This window comes from Salmo salar, chromosome 27, assembly GCF_965601325.2.
Source record: "Salmo salar chromosome 27, fSalSal1, whole genome shotgun sequence".
In the NCBI taxonomy this organism is placed as follows: domain Eukaryota; kingdom Metazoa; phylum Chordata; class Actinopteri; order Salmoniformes; family Salmonidae; genus Salmo; species Salmo salar.
In genome coordinates, this window is record NC_138317.1 from 40,266,798 (window position 1) to 40,282,500 (window position 15,703).

At 47.3% G+C, this 15,703-nt stretch overlaps 1 protein-coding gene across 1 annotated transcript in view; it reads left to right on the forward strand.

Annotated features, from left to right (window-relative positions):
• Nucleotides 1-15,703, forward strand: part of LOC145864416 (gamma-aminobutyric acid type B receptor subunit 1) — a 178,950-nt gene that overhangs the window by 24,990 nt on the left and 138,257 nt on the right. Inside the window, exon 2 of the mRNA XM_082970275.1 lies at nt 14,584-14,661. Within this exon, the coding sequence (XP_082826401.1) occupies nt 14,592-14,661 (70 nt within the window). The 5' untranslated portion in view covers nt 14,584-14,591. The remainder of the gene's footprint in view (nt 1-14,583; nt 14,662-15,703) is intronic.

Below are 15,703 nucleotides of genomic sequence, written 5' to 3' on the forward strand. Positions count from 1 at the left end.
AGTCAGGCAGAGGTCAGAACCGGGAGGAGTAGCAAAGGAGTATGGGGGGAAAAACACTCTGGTTGACTTGACTAAACATACAAGATAAACTGGCACAGAGAGACAGGAAACACCGGGATAAATACACTGGGGAAAATAAGTGACACCTGGAGGGGGTGGAGACAATCACAGGAACAGGTGAAACAGATCAGGGCGTGACATCTGGGTAACAATTAAGCTGTTTTTATATCAATATCAAATCATTTCTGGGTAACAATTAAGTGCCTTACTGTAATAGTTTTCCATTAAAATTAACAAAAATATATATTTTTTGCAAACAAAAATGGCTCCAGCGATCATTTTGCTATGACTGTCTGGGAGGGGTCTGAGTAAGGGGGGAAAAACTGAAAACTAGCTGTTATTGGCAGAGAGGGTTGGAACTCTGTTTGTTATTAGTCTATTAATAACCAATTTACTGCCTGGTGACATCACCAGGCAAGCTGAAACTCTCTCCCATGCAAATCTGCTGATTATAATATTTTATTTTCAACCAGCAACTATCATGGGATAAGAATTTTTTTCATACTTTTACAATGTTCATTCCATCATCTTTTCCACAATATGATACAAAACACAGGAAAACATAATTTTGATTTCACCGGGCCTTTAATGAAACACTTTAGCACTCATTCTCTCATCCTCCACTTTGCTGCTTTCATCGAGCTGCGTCCCAAATCGCACCCTATTCCCTATGGGCCCTGGTCAAAAGTAGGGCACTAGTACTATAGAGAATAGGGTGTCATTTGGAACGTAGGCCATCAAATCACTGCAGGAGGGCCATTCATTTGATTCGAAATAAATAATCAGTCCATTCAATTATACTGCAATTATCTCCCGCTCAAAAGCACTGGATAAAGTGCACCTAAATATTCCTTTGCACATTCTCTGGCTGGCTGGCTGGCTGGCTCTCTGGCTGGCTGGCTGGCTGGCTGGCTCTCTGGCTGCCTGGCTCTCTGGCTGGCTGGCTGGCTCTCTGGCTGGCTGGCTCTCTGGCTGGTTGGCTGCCTGGCTCTCTAGCTGGCTGGCTGCCTGGCTCTCTGGCTGGCTGCCCGGCTCTCTGGCTGGCTGGCTGGCTGCCTGGCTCTCTGGCTGGCAGGCTGGCTCTCTGGCTGGCAGGCTGGCTCTCTGGCTGGCAGGCTGGCTCTCTGGCTGGCTGGCTCTCTGGCTGGCTGGCTCTCTGGCTCTCTGGCTGGCTGGCTGGGTGTCTGGCTGGCTCTCTGGCTGGCTCTCTGGCTCTCTGGCTGGGTTTCTGGCTGGCTGCATGGTTGGCTCTCTGGCTGGCACCATACAAGGCAAAGCAAGCAGGGTAACAGTGCATTGATGTATTGCTAATTCAGCCCTCTTTCAGTCTAGGCCTGTGTCCATGCCTTCATGTATACTGGGCTGATGGTGAATCACGGGCGGTAACCACTGCTGCACCAGTAGTAGTGGAGGAATAGAGTAGTGGTGCTTGGATTATGACCAGTATACTATTCAGACCATTCAAACTAATGAAATGACTGGTGCTGGTGCTGGTGCTGGGACTGGTGCTGGGACTGGTGCTGGGACTGGGTCTGTGAATGGGACTGGGACTGGGACTGGGTCTGTGAATGGGACTGGTGCTGTGAATGGGACTGGGTCTGGGACTGGGTCTGGTGCTGGGACTGGGTCTGTGAATGGGACTGGGTCTGTGAATGGGACTGGTGCTGGGACTGGGTCTGTGAATGGGACTGGGTCTGGGACTGGTACTGGTGCTGGGACTGGGTCTGAGAATGGGACTGGTGCTGTGAATGGGACTGGGTCTGTGAATGGGACTGGGTCTGGGACTGGGTCTGGTACTGGTGCTGGGACTGGGTCTGTGAATGGGACTGGGTCTGTGAATGGGACTGGGTCTGGGACTGGTACTGGTGCTGGGACTGGGTCTGTGAATGGGACTGGGTCTGTGAATGGGACTGGGTCTGGGACTGGGTCTGGTACTGGTGCTGGGACTGGGTCTGTGAATGGGACTGGGTCTGTGAATGGGACTGGGTCTGGGACTGGGTCTGGGACTGGTGCTGGGACTGGGTCTGTGACTGGTGCTAACCCAGAACTAAAATCTTGGTCAGATGCTCGTAGTCTGTCCAGGAGAGATTAGGTAAGTGGTGACTGGACAGTCACTAGGTGGTAGTGGTGGAGGAATAGGACTGGCACAGTACTACTGATGCCATTCAAAGTAGTGAAATAACAAAGACAGAGACAGGGACTGTCATTAAGACTGCTTCAGAAGGAACTCTCACCAAGCCTCTTTGTTTCCTAGTGCTCATATACTCTGTAACATCTAGCGTTCTTATCTCTGTTCTTGTCTCTCCCTTTCTCTCTCTTCTTTCTCTCATCTCTACCCCTCCCTTTCTCTCTTCCTCTCTCTCGTCTCTACCCCTTCTTTCTCTCTCTTCCTCTCTCTCTCGTCTCTACCCCCTCCCTCTCTCTCTACCTCTGTCTGTCTCCCCTGAGGCCCTATTGCCCTATTATAAAGGACAATCTGAGGAGTGGGGTGGCGAAAGAGAATTCAACTTTTCACGTTACATCCTTGTAGCTGGCAACGCGACATTCTTGGCCTGCATGTAACGCCTACTCCTACTCCCTCCCTCCTGCCCTCGACGTCGCTGGTCTACTAACCACCAAGTCCTGGCAACCCACATTGTGCACACCTGCTCATCGTTTTCTCCCTGATTACTCCCCCTTTAATTTAGCTCTCAGTTGTCTTCAGTTACTAGGTGTTATTGTTTTCTCTTATGTTATGTACGTGCCTCATGTTTGTTAAAACCATTTCGGTTCTTTATTAAACTCACCTTCTACACCTGCTTCCTGACTCCCGGCGTATACGTTATAGAATTAACACCTCGACAATACGGAAGCGGCAGAAAATTCAACCCTCCTCCAGACGGTTAAGGAACAAGGTCATCTACTCCATCAACACCACGACCAGCTGGGTGAAACTGAGTATGGCCATGGAGGAGGTTCTCCGCGTTCTCCACTGCCTCGACACCACTATTGAGGCTCTCAATACCCCCATCAGAGGGCATCCTACCATGGGTCGTCACAGTGAGCCAGTCCAACCAGCCTACCCAGCTGTCCACCCAGGTCAGCGATACCCGACTATCCCTTCCGGAGAAATATGACAGCACTCCATCGAAATGCCCTGGCTTCCTACTCCAGTGCTCCCTCTATTTCGCATATCAGATGGGAATCTCCACCACCGAGAGGTCCAAGGTTGCCACGGTCATTTCCCTGCTGACCGGACGGGTGTTGGAGGGGTCTACCTCTGTCTGGAAGAAAAGAGAGGAGGAGCTTTAGTCCTATGAGATGTTCATGTCTCTGTTCACGGCGGTCTTCGAACATCCTCCAGAGGGCAGAGAGGGAGGTGAGCGTCTCTTCCAGCTCCAGCAGGGTGCCCAGACCGCAGAGGGGTACACCCGGACTGTGGCAGCTTCCAGCGTATGGATTGAGCCGGCGCTCCGCATTCTATTCCGCTGTGGACTGCACGAGGAGGTCGAGACGGAGTTGGCATGTCAGGATGACAATATTTCCTGTGGATGCTCTCATCTCGATGGCCATCGGTCTGGATAACCTTCTGCGGGAGCGCCGGTGTCCATCTCGCTACTCGCCTCCCTCCTTTGGCTGTCCTGAGGCAGAGCCTGAACCCATGGAGGTAGGGGCCACACACCTCTCCGCTGCAGAGCGGTGTCGCCAGAGACAGCTGGGGCTCTGTTCCTATTGCGGCCAGGGGGGGCACTAGCTTCAGTGGTGTCCGGTGCGCCCTTACCCAGGATCCGCTAGAACAGAGACGCGGCCCCGTGACCTTCCATCTCCCAGGGTAGGCGTGAGTATCCCATTTTCATCGTTTTTTAGCCAAACCCTTTCTGGTTCCTATTTCACTGGATGGCTGTCCCTCAAGTGTTGTCTCTACAGCTCTAGTGGACTCCGGTGCTGTTGAGAACTTCATCAACCAGGCCCTCACCTCCTCCCTGAACTTAATCTCATAAATCGCTCTCCTCTCCTTTTCCTATCCAAGCTCTGGACACACGACCATTGGGATCCGGCACAGTTACACACATCATCGCACCACTCACCCTCACCGTGGGACCAATGCGCCAGGGAAGCCTTCCATTCTTTATCACCTCCGCACCTGTACACAAGGTCCCAGTGGCGGACATCCTGGACCCAAACCTTGTCTCGGATTTCCATATCTGCCGTCTGGACCGGCCTGCTCCTCACCCTTTGGGGCCGTCCTCCTGGCCGGCGTCGTCCTGCAGTTTTGACATGTTTGTGTTGGCTGGGATGGGCTTCCACAGTTTTGACATGTTTGTGTTGGCTGGGATGGGCTTCCACAGTTTTGACATGTTTGTGTTGGCTGGGATGGGTTTCCATAGTTTTGACATGTTTGTGGTGGCAGGGATGTGTGTTGCATCATCAGATGCTGGATTATTTTACTGAAGACTCCGAAGCGTACTTAGAATAAACGAAACAGATTTATTTAATGTTCTCCTTAAACAACTTCTTGGTGACGGGGCAGTATTCGGAAATTCAGATGAATAACCTCTCTGGGCTAGGCGGGACGAATTCGTCCCACCTACGTAACAGCCACTGGCAGCCTGTGGCGCGATTTTCAAAACCTTAAAAATCCTATTACTTCAATTTCTCAAACATATGACTATTTTACAGCTATTTAAAGACAAGACTCTCGTTAATCTAACCACACTGTCCGATTTCAAAAAGGCTTTACAACGAAAGCAAAACATTAGATTATGTCAGCAGAGTACCAAGCCAGAAATAATCAGACACCCATTTTTCAAGCCAGCATATAATGTCACCAAAACCCAGAAGACAGCTAAATGCAGCACTCACCTTTGATGATCTTCATCAGATGACAACCCTAGGACATTATGTTATACAATACATGCATGTTTTGTTCAATCAAGTTCATATTTATATCAAAAACCAGCTTTTTACATTAGCATGTGACGTTCAGAACTAGCATACCCCCCGCAAACTTCCGGGGAATTCGCTAACATTTTACTAAATTACTCACGATAAACGTTCACAAAAAGCATAACAATTATTTTAAGAATTATAGATACAGACCTCCTCTATCCACTCGATATGTCCGATTTTAAAATAGCTTTTTGGTGAAAGCACATTTTGCAATATTCTAAGTACATAGCCCAGGCATCACGGGCTCGCTATTTAGACACCCGGCAAGTTTAGCACTCACCATAATCATATTTACTATTATAAAAGTTTGATTACCTTTTGTTGTCTTCGTCAGAATGCACACCCAGGACTGCTACTTCAATAACAAATGTTGGTTTGGTCCAAAATAATCCATCGTTATATCCGAATAGCGGCGTTTTGTTCGTGCGTTCCAGACACTATCCGAAATAGTAAAGAAGTGTCGCGCGCATGGCGCAATTCGTGACAATAAAATTCTAAATATTCCATTACCGTACTTCGAAGCATGTCAACCGCTGTTTAAAATCAATTTTTACGCCATTTTTCTCGTAGAAAAGCGATAATATTCCGACAGGGAATCTCCTTTTCGGCAAACAGAGGAAAAAATCCCAAAGGCGGGGGCGGTCGGGTCACGCGCCTAAGCCCAGTGTCCCTTGATCGGCCACTTGAGAAAGGCGATAATGTGTTTCAGCCTGGGGCTGGAATGACGACATTCTGTTTTTTCCCGGGCTCTGAGCGCCTATGGACGACGTGGGAAGTGTCACGTTAGAGCAGAGATCCTTAGTAAATGATAGAGATGGAAAAGAAGTTCAAGAAATGGTCAGACAGGCCACTTCCTGTAAAGGAATCTCTCAGGTTTTGACCTGCCATTTGAGTTCTGTTATACTCACAGACACCATTCAAACAGTTTTAGAAAATTTAGGGTGTTTTCTATCCATATGTAATAAGTATATGCATATTCTAGTTACTGGGTAGGAGTGGTAACCAGATTAAATCGGGTATGTTTTTTATCCAGCCGTGTCAATACTGCCCCCTATCCTAAACAGGATAACGTGCCCAAATTAAACTGCCTGCTACTCAGGCCCAGAAGGTAGGATATGCATATTATTAGTAGATTTGGATAGAAAACACTCTGACATTTCTAAAACTGTTTGAATGATGTCTGTGAGTATAACAGAACTCATATGGCAGGCAAAAACCTGAGAAAAAATCCAACCAGGAAGTGGTTTGTAGTTTTTTCAAGTGATTCCCTATCCAGTATACAGTGTCTGTGGGGTCATTTTGCACTTCCTAAGGCTTCCACTAGATGTCAACAGTCTTTATAACGTTGTTTCATGCTTCTACTGTGACTGGGGAGAGAATAAGAGCTCCTGGAGTCAGATGACTGAGAGAATGACATGAGTTCAGTGGCGCGCTCTCACGTGAGAGTTAGCTGTGTTCCTTTTCTTTTCTGAAGACATTGGAATTGTCCGGTTGGAATATTACTGAAGATTTATGATAAAAACATCCTAAAGATTGATGCTAAACATTGTTTGACATGTTTCTACGAACGTAAATCTAACTTTTTTTGACTTTTCGTCGTGACATTTTGTGCGCGCTTCCTGCATTTGGAGTAATGGACTAAACGCATGAACAAAAAGGAGGTATTTGGACATAAATGATGGACTTTATCGAACAAAACAAACATTTATTGTGGAACTGGGATTCCTGGGACTGCATTCTGATGAAGATCATCAAAGGTAAGTGAATATTTAGAATGCTATTTCTGATTTTAGTTGACTCCAAAATGGCGGGTATCTGTATTGCTTGTTGTTGTTGTCTGAGCGCTGTACTCAGATTATTGCAAAGTGTGCTTTCGCTGTAAAGTTTTTTAAAAATCTGACACAGCGGTTGCATTAAGGAGAAGTGTATCTATAATTATTTGAATAACAGTTTAATGTTTTATCAACGTTTATGATGAGTATTTCTGTAAATTGATGTGCTCATTCACCAGAAGTTTTGGGAGGCAAAACATTTCTGAACATTACACGCCAATGTAAAATGGGGTTTTTGGATATAAATATGAACTTTATCGAGCAAAACATTCTGGTCTTCTCTGTCATTGTGTTGCATCATCATTTCATCCACATGCTTCTTACACAATTTTCCCTAAGGTAGGTTACAAGACCAAGTTCCCTTTTCACAACCCCGGGTAACCATTTCTCTATCTCTCTCTCTCTCTCCTCCCTGGTAATCTCAGACAAGCACTGTTTGTTCCCGACTGAAAACAAACGAAGATGCTTACCCACTCCCTTGTCCTGTATCTTAGACTGCATGTCAGCTGAAAAACTGGGTTTAACCAGTGATAACATTGTTCTGTCTTTTTAGGAACAACTCTGCTGGAGTTTTCCCAATAGCGACATGTAGCGTATTCCTGTAGGCAAACAGAAAGTTGTCCAAACTATGCTGTACAGACCATCCTGATGCACTTGTCCTTCTCTAGAGCCTGTTTTTAGATTCTATACAAGTCGCTCTGCTGCGCCATTTGAAGCTGCATGGTACAGAGCCGACTGGATGAGTTTCACCCCCCATTCCACCGGAAGAATGTCTCCATCTCTTTTTGACACCAGCTGTCTGAAACACACTCCTCAACCAACTTGTAGGCTGAGAACATTCGGTGTCTCTACCGTGGCTGTAGCTGAAGTATTACTCATACACTTTACTTCTGGCCAGCGTGAGTCCGGAACTACTAAGAACTGGGTGCTTTTCCTTTTGAACAAAATCTATATGGATGCGCTGTCAGGGCCCCTCTCAGGCCATTTCCAAGGATGCACTGGTGCAAGGTTTGGCATATGCCTATTAGATTGACACACCTGGCATCTCCTTACCATGTCTTCTATGTCTGACTCTAACCTGGGCCACCAAAAGTGTCTCCTTGCGAGAGCTTTCATTTTGACCATGCCCCAGTGCGTTTTCATGTATCTCCTTCAGTAGGTCCTTCTGTAGAGGGACAGGGAGCTCATCCCTTCTCACCCAATAAGGTTTTAGTTCAGCATCAGTAACATTGGTTAGGTCACCCTGTCAGTGTGAAATGCTTCACTTTTTGCCAAACCTTTGTCCTTGGTCGTTTCCCTGGCTATGTCCTTAGCTAAAATGGGAAGTACATCAAAAAATGATACTTGATAGTTTGGATTTCTCTATGGCCTCCCCCGCCCCTTCATGGGAAGCTTAGATAATCCATCAGCATTGGCATGCTGCTGAGAGGACTTGTATTGTATGTCATACTGATATGTGCGTCTATCCTGGATGTAGGCCCTGTTCGTCTATCCTGGATGTAGCCCCTGTTCGTCTATCCTGGATATAGCCCCAGTTCGTCTATCCTGGATGTAGCCCCTGTTCGTCTATCCTGGATGTAGCCCCTGTTCATATATCCTGGATATAGCCCCAGTTTGTCTGTCCTGGATGTAGCCCCTGTTCGTCTATCCTTGGACTTGTATTGTATGTCATACTGATATGTGCGTCTATCCTGGATGTAGGCCCTGTTCGTCTATCCTGGATGTAGCCGCAGTTCGTCTATCCTGGATGTAGCCCCAGTTCGTCTATCCTGGATGTAGCCCCAGTTCGTCTATCCTGGATGTAGCCCCAGTTCGTCTATCCTGGATGTAGCCCCTGTTCGTCTATCCTGGATGTAGCCCCTGTTCGTCTATCCTGGATGTAGCCCCTGTTCATCTATCCTGGATGTAGCCCCTGTTCATCTATCCTGGATGTAGCCCCTTTTCGTCTATCCTGGATGTAGCCCCTGTTTGTCTATCCTGGATATAGCCCCTGTTCGTCTGTCCTGGATGTAGCCCCTGTTCGTCTGTCCTGGATGTAGCCCCTGTTCGTCTATCCTGGATGTAGCCCCTGTTCGTCTATCCTTGGACTTGTATTGTATGTCATACTGATATGTGCGTCTATCCTGGATGTAGGCCCTGTTCGTCTATCCTGGATGTAGCCCAAGTTTGTCTATCCTGGATGTAGCCCCAGTTCGTCTATCCTGGATGTAGCCCCTGTTCGTCTATCCTGGATGTAGCCCCTGTTCGTCTATCCTGGATGTAGCCCCTGTTCGTCTATCCTGGATGTAGCCCCTGTTCGTCTATCCTGGATGTAGCCCCTGTTTGTCTATCCTGGATGTAGCCCCTGTTTGTCTATCCTGGATATAGCCCCTGTTTGTCTATCCTGGATGTAGCCCCTGTTTGTCTATCCTGGATGTAGCCCCTGTTTGTCTATCCTGGATGTAGCCCCTGTTCGTCTATCCTGGATGAAGCCCCTGTTTGTCTATCCTGGATGTAGCCCCAGTTTGTCTATCCTGGACGTAGCCCCTGTTCATATATCCTGGATATAGCCCCTGTTTGTCTATCCTGGAAGCAGCCCCTGTTCGTCTATCCTGGATGTAGCCCCTGTTCGTCTATCCTGGATGTAGCCCCTGTTCGTCTATCTTGGATGTAGCCCCTGTTCGTCTATCCTGGATGTAGCCCATGTTAGTATATCCTGGATGTAGCCCCTGTTCGTATATCCTGGATGCAGCCCCTGTTTGTCGATCCTGGATGTAGCCCATTTTCGTCTATCCTGATGTAGCCCCTGTTCGTCTATCCTGGATGCAGCCCCTGTTCGTCTATCCTGGATGCAGCCCCTGTTCGTCTATCCTGGATGTAGCCCCTGTTCGTCTGTCCTGTGACCTAAGTAAGTGACACTAGACTGAAAAGATGCACACTTGTCCCTGTTTACTCAACCCACGTTCTTGCATCCTCTTTAACCCTGCTTCTAAGTTCTGTAAGTGGTCCTCGGCCGATTTCCCTGTGATAAGAATGTCATCCAGAAAGCACACAACCCCAGGTTAACCCGGGAAGACATGGTCCATGATATACGTTGGAATATAGCTGGAGAGCTTGATACTCCATAAGGCTATTCATCTGGTATAAACCTTTCAACGTGTTTATAGTCAAGAAATACTTTGACTCTTGATCTACCTCCACTTGCTGGTAGGCCTGTGTAAGGTCAAACTTTGTGAACTGTTTACCCCCGGCTAGAGTAGCAAACAAGTCCTGTGTCTTTGGTAAGGGGTACTTATTCTGACACCCCCCGTTTGTCTTTGGAACGCAAACTATAGGCGCTGCCCATTCACTGTGTTCTATGGGTGTGATCAATCCTTGTTTTTCTAGCTCTATAAGCTGTTTGTCTACTGCCTCTCTGAGTGCATACGGCCACAGGTCTAGCCTCACAGGTCTAGCCTCACAGGTCTAGCCTCACAGGTCTAGTCTCATAGGTCTAGCTTTATAGGTCTAGCCTCACAGGTCTAGCCTCACAGGTCTAGCCTCACAGGTCTAGTCTCACAGGTCTAGCCTCACAGGTCTAGTCTCACAGGTCTAGCCTCACAGGTCTAGTCTCACAGGTCTAGCCTCACAGGTCTAGTCTCACAGGTCTAGCCTCACAGGTCTAGCCTCACAGGTCTAGCCTCACAGGTCTAGTCTCATAGTCTCACAGGTCTAGACTCACAGGTCTAGCCTCACAGGTCTAGCCTCACAGGTCTAGTCTCACAGGTCTAGCCTCACAGGTCTAGCCTCACAGGTCTAGCCTCACAGGTCTAGCCTCACAGGTCTAGCCTCACAGGTCTAGTCTCATAGTCTCACAGGTCTAGCCTCACAGGTCTAGCCTCACAGGTCTAGCCTCACAGGTCTAGCCTCACAGGTCTAGCCTCACAGGTCTAGCCTCACAGGTCTAGACTCACAGGTCTAGTCTCATAGTCTCACAGGTCTAGCCTCACAGGTCTAGCCTCACAGGTCTAGCCTCACAGGTCTAGCCTCACAGGTCTAGCCTCACAGGTCTAGCCTCACAGGTCTAGACTCACAGGTCTAGTCTCATAGTCTCACAGGTCTAGCCTCACAGGTCTAGCCTCACAGGTCTAGCCTCACAGGTCTAGCCTCACAGGTCTAGCCTCACAGGTCTAGTCTCATAGTCTCACAGGTCTAGCCTCACAGGTCTAGCCTCACAGGTCTAGCCTCACAGGTCTAGCCTCACAGGTCTAGTCTCATAGTCTCACAGGTCTAGCCTCACAGGTCTAGCCTCACAGGTCTAGCCTCACAGGTCTAGCCTCACAGGTCTAGCCTCACAGGTCTAGCCTCACAGGTCTAGACTCACAGGTCTAGTCTCATAGTCTCACAGGTCTAGCCTCACAGGTCTAGCCTCACAGGTCTAGCCTCACAGGTCTAGCCTCACAGGTCTAGCCTCACAGGTCTAGTCTCATAGTCTCACAGGTCTAGCCTCACAGGTCTAGCCTCACAGGTCTAGCCTCACAGGTCTAGCCTCACAGGTCTAGCCTCACAGGTCTAGTCTCACAGGTCTAGCCTCACAGGTCTAGCCTCACAGGTCTAGCCCTCACAGGTCTAGCCCTCACAGGTCTAGCCTCACAGGTCTAGCCTCACAGGTCTAGCCTCACAGGTCTAGCCTCACAGGTCTAGCCTCACAGGTCTAGCCTCACAGGTCTAGTCTCATAGTCTCACAGGTCTAGCCTCACAGGTCTAGCCTCACAGGTCTAGCCTCACAGGTCTAGCCTTACAAAACTTTGGAACAGCTTTCTCTGACACTTGAATTGTGTCTTTAACTCTCTTTACCACACCAATGTTCACCACTAAACACCTCAGCATATTTATCGCTCAGCTGCGCAGCTGGGTCTGACACATGGTTCACTCTTGACCAATCTAATTTGAGGTGCTGAATCCAGTTCCTCCCCGTTAGCGTAGGACCCTTCCCTTTAGACACTAATAGAGGTAGTGGTAACACCTGAGCACTGCATTTCACCTTTAACCTCCAGCTGTCCCAGTAACTGAATCGGCTGAGCTGAGTAAGTTCTCAAAACAACATCACATGGTTGCAGTTGATGCTTCTTAAATCAGCTGTTGTACAGCTTCTCTGAGATAATAGACGTGGGCAGCCCCAGTATCTACCTCCATCTTTATCTTTTCCCCTCCGTTACATCAGCATGACCGTGTAAGGTTTCACGTTTTCACTATCACTACAAACAGTAAAAAGTCCCAAGTCCTTTTCTGACTGGTGATTTCCGACTGTGCTGGACCCTGCGGGCAATAGCGATTCTGCCTCCTCAACTTGATCTGTCGTCAAGTAGCGTGTCCCCTTCACTGGATTACAGTGTGCTGTTTGAGAGTGTTGCTTAGAAAACGCTCTGTTCCCCGCAGATACTCTCCCCCTGAAAGCCCTTTCAAGATGTCCAGTCTTCTGGCACGCTCTGCATTGTAACTCCTTGTAACGGCAGGTCTGCTGTGAATGTCCTGTACCCAAACAGAGAAAACAGGGCTTTGACGTCTTCCCTCTTCTGGTCTGACATCCACTGTTTCTCCCTGTCGCGGATCCAGGTCGATACCCCTCCCGTTTTGTGGTCAACTGTCTGCTGGAATTTCTGCATACTCTGGGCTGTGCACTCCCAAGTTGTTGACGATGTTCAATACTTTTGCCCAGGTTAAATTCTCCCAGTCTGCCATAAACTAGTTGGTCCCTCAGCTTATCCTCTAGTGCAGCCCCTTTGAACCCACGACTGATAGAAATGCTGCTCAGCTATCTCATTGGCCTCTAAAAACAGGCAAAAATCGCTCCTCATACAGTATGTGCTGAAGGTCTCGTTAGCCTACTGGAAACACAAACTGGTCTCACTACTGAAAAGTGCCATAGCTCTCATTAGCCCAGGCGCCGTTTCTTCCCAGCTGACTAGCTAATTTACTAACGGTAGCACTAGCTAACTTTCTAGCTCGTTCACTCAGTTGGTCATCAGTAGTCTGAGGATTTTGCCTTAGAATTACGTTATACTCGTCGCCAATTGTTGTATCCTAAGATGACTCCGAAGCGTACTTATAAATAAATGGAACAGATTTATTTAATGTTCTCCTTAACACATTACAGTCGACTACTCTCTACAGTGTCTTCAGCCCAACTCTCCAATACATCATTGAACTTTTACCCGCCCATGCATCTCGTAATCCAATCACTTCAATGCAAGAACGGAAACCCCATTGTAATTTGTTAATTCAAATAACTCAACCCCTGCCTACAAATCCCATTGGCTATTTGCAACCATTTTACATCTAAACTCATGAACACATAATGTATTTCTCAATACACTAGAATGGGCTTCCATAGTTTTTAAATATTTGTGGTGGCAGGGATGGGCTCAGTTCAGCTGGCAGCTCTTGAGACAGTTTCAGAATGTAAAAGGCTGTTATGGCAATTTCAGGTAAAAACTCAAATATTAGGAAAATGTCTGTACATTTCAGATGTTTCAAAAACATTTGCTCTGCTATTACCATTTCTACTGTAGGAGTGTTGGCTCAACAAGACATTTCTGTTTACACTGCCCTGCTTCAAGGGGGGGGACAACAGTCGGGCGAGTGTTGTGCGCTGCCTGAGTGACATGTAACAGACCAGTGTCGTGCTCTACCAGAGTAATGTGTAACAGACCAGTGTCGTGCTCTACCAGAGTAACGTGTAGCAGACCAGTGTTGTGCTCTACCAGAGTAACATGTAACAGACCAGTGTCATGCTCTACCACAGTAACATGTAACAGACCAGTGTCGTGCTCTACCAGAGTAACGTGTAGCAGACCAGTGTCGTGCTCTACCAGAGTAACATGTAACAGACCAGTGTCGTGCTCTACCACAGTAACATGTAACAGACCAGTGTCGTGCTCTACCAGAGTAACATGTAGCAGACCAGTGTCGTGCTCTACCAGAGTAACATGTAGCAGACCAGTGTCGTGCGCTGGCTGAGTAATATGTAGCAGACCAGTGTCGTGCTCTACCAGAGTAACGTGTAGCAGACCAGTGTCGTGCTCTACCACAGTAACATGTAGCAGACCAGTGTCGTGCGCTGGCTGAGTAACGTGTAACAGACCAGTGTCGTGCTCTACCAGAGTAACATGTAGCAGACCAGTGTCGTGCGCTGGCTGAGTAATATGTAGCAGACCAGTGTCGTGCTCTACCAGAGTAACGTGTAGCAGACCAGTGTCGTGCTCTACCAGAGTAACGTGTAGCAGACCAGTGTCGTGCTCTACCAGAGTAATGTGTAACAGACCAGTGTCGTGCTCTACCAGAGTAATGTGTAGCAGACCAGTGTCGTGCTCTACCAGAGTAACATGTAGCAGACCAGTGTCGTGCGCTGGCTGAGTAATATGTAGCAGACCAGTGTCGTGCTCTACCAGAGTAATGTGTAACAGACCAGTGTCGTGCTCTACCAGAGTAACGTGTAGCAGACCAGTGTCGTGCGCTGGCTGAGTAATATGTAGCAGACCAGTGTCGTGCTCTACCAGAGTAACGTGTAACAGACCAGTGTCGTGCGCTGGCTGAGTAATATGTAGCAGACAATAGTTTCACGAAACGTGTAGTAATTGTGAAGGGGTCTTACTATCTCTCTCCTACATCCTCCCTGCTTCCCTTCCTTTCTCTTACCCTCCTTTTTGTCTCTCTGTCTCTTTGCACTATCCATCCTTCATGTAACTCTCTCTTTCCTCCCCCCAATCTGAATATCTCTCCCCCTCCCCTCTTCTGTCCGCAGGTAGAGGGATGGCACTTCTCCTTTTAATTATCCTACTGTTCCCCTCCCTCACACCGGCCAAACACAATACAACCACAGGTAATGGCTTTGTGCTTTCAGTTAAATATGAGTCTTCGACGTGACAGATGGCACCATATTAGCACAGGGTTCTGAACAAAAGTAGCACACTATGTAGGGATTGAGGTGCTGTTTGGGACACAAACTAATACCAGAGGCAGCCAGCCACCATTTCAAACCACCTCAACAGCTAAGGTATTGCGGACTTAAACCCCAGGGTTAAAAACCAGCCACGTCCAACAGCGAAGGCAGACTAGACTAAACCCCAGGGTTAAAAACGAATCGACCACAAACAAGCGAGCTGTGCCATAACACAAATGGCCATTTGCTGTAAACATCTGCAACTTATTATCAGCACCATATGTCACAGTGGTGACACTAAAGCTCTCAGGTAGAATACCCTGTTTCTACCCTGTTATACACCCTGTTATACACCCTGTTATATATCTGTTATAGACCCTGTTATGTATCTGTTATATACCCTGTTATACACCCTGTAATATATGTTATACACCCTGTTATACACCCTGTTATATATCTGTTATAGACCCTGTTATGTATCTGTTATATACCCTGTTATACACCCTGTTATATATCTGCTATACACCCTGTTATACACCCTGTTATATAACCTGTTATACACCCTGTTATACACCCTGTTATACACCCTGTTATATATCTGTTATAGACCCTGTTATGTATCTGTTATACCCTGTTATACACCCTGTAATATATGTTACACACCCTGTTATATATCTGCTATACACCCTGTTATACACCCTGTTATACACCCTGTTATACACCCTGTTATATATCTGCTATACACCCTGTTATACACCCTGTTATATAACCTGTTATATAACCTGTTATACACCCTGTTATATAACCTGTTATACACCCTGTTATATAACCTGTTATACACCCTGTTATATAACCTGTTACACACCCTGTTATACACCCTGTTATGTATCTGTTATACACCCTGTTATACACCCTGTTATATATCTGTTACACACCCTGTTATATACCTTGTTATGTATCTGTTATACACCCTGTTATATAT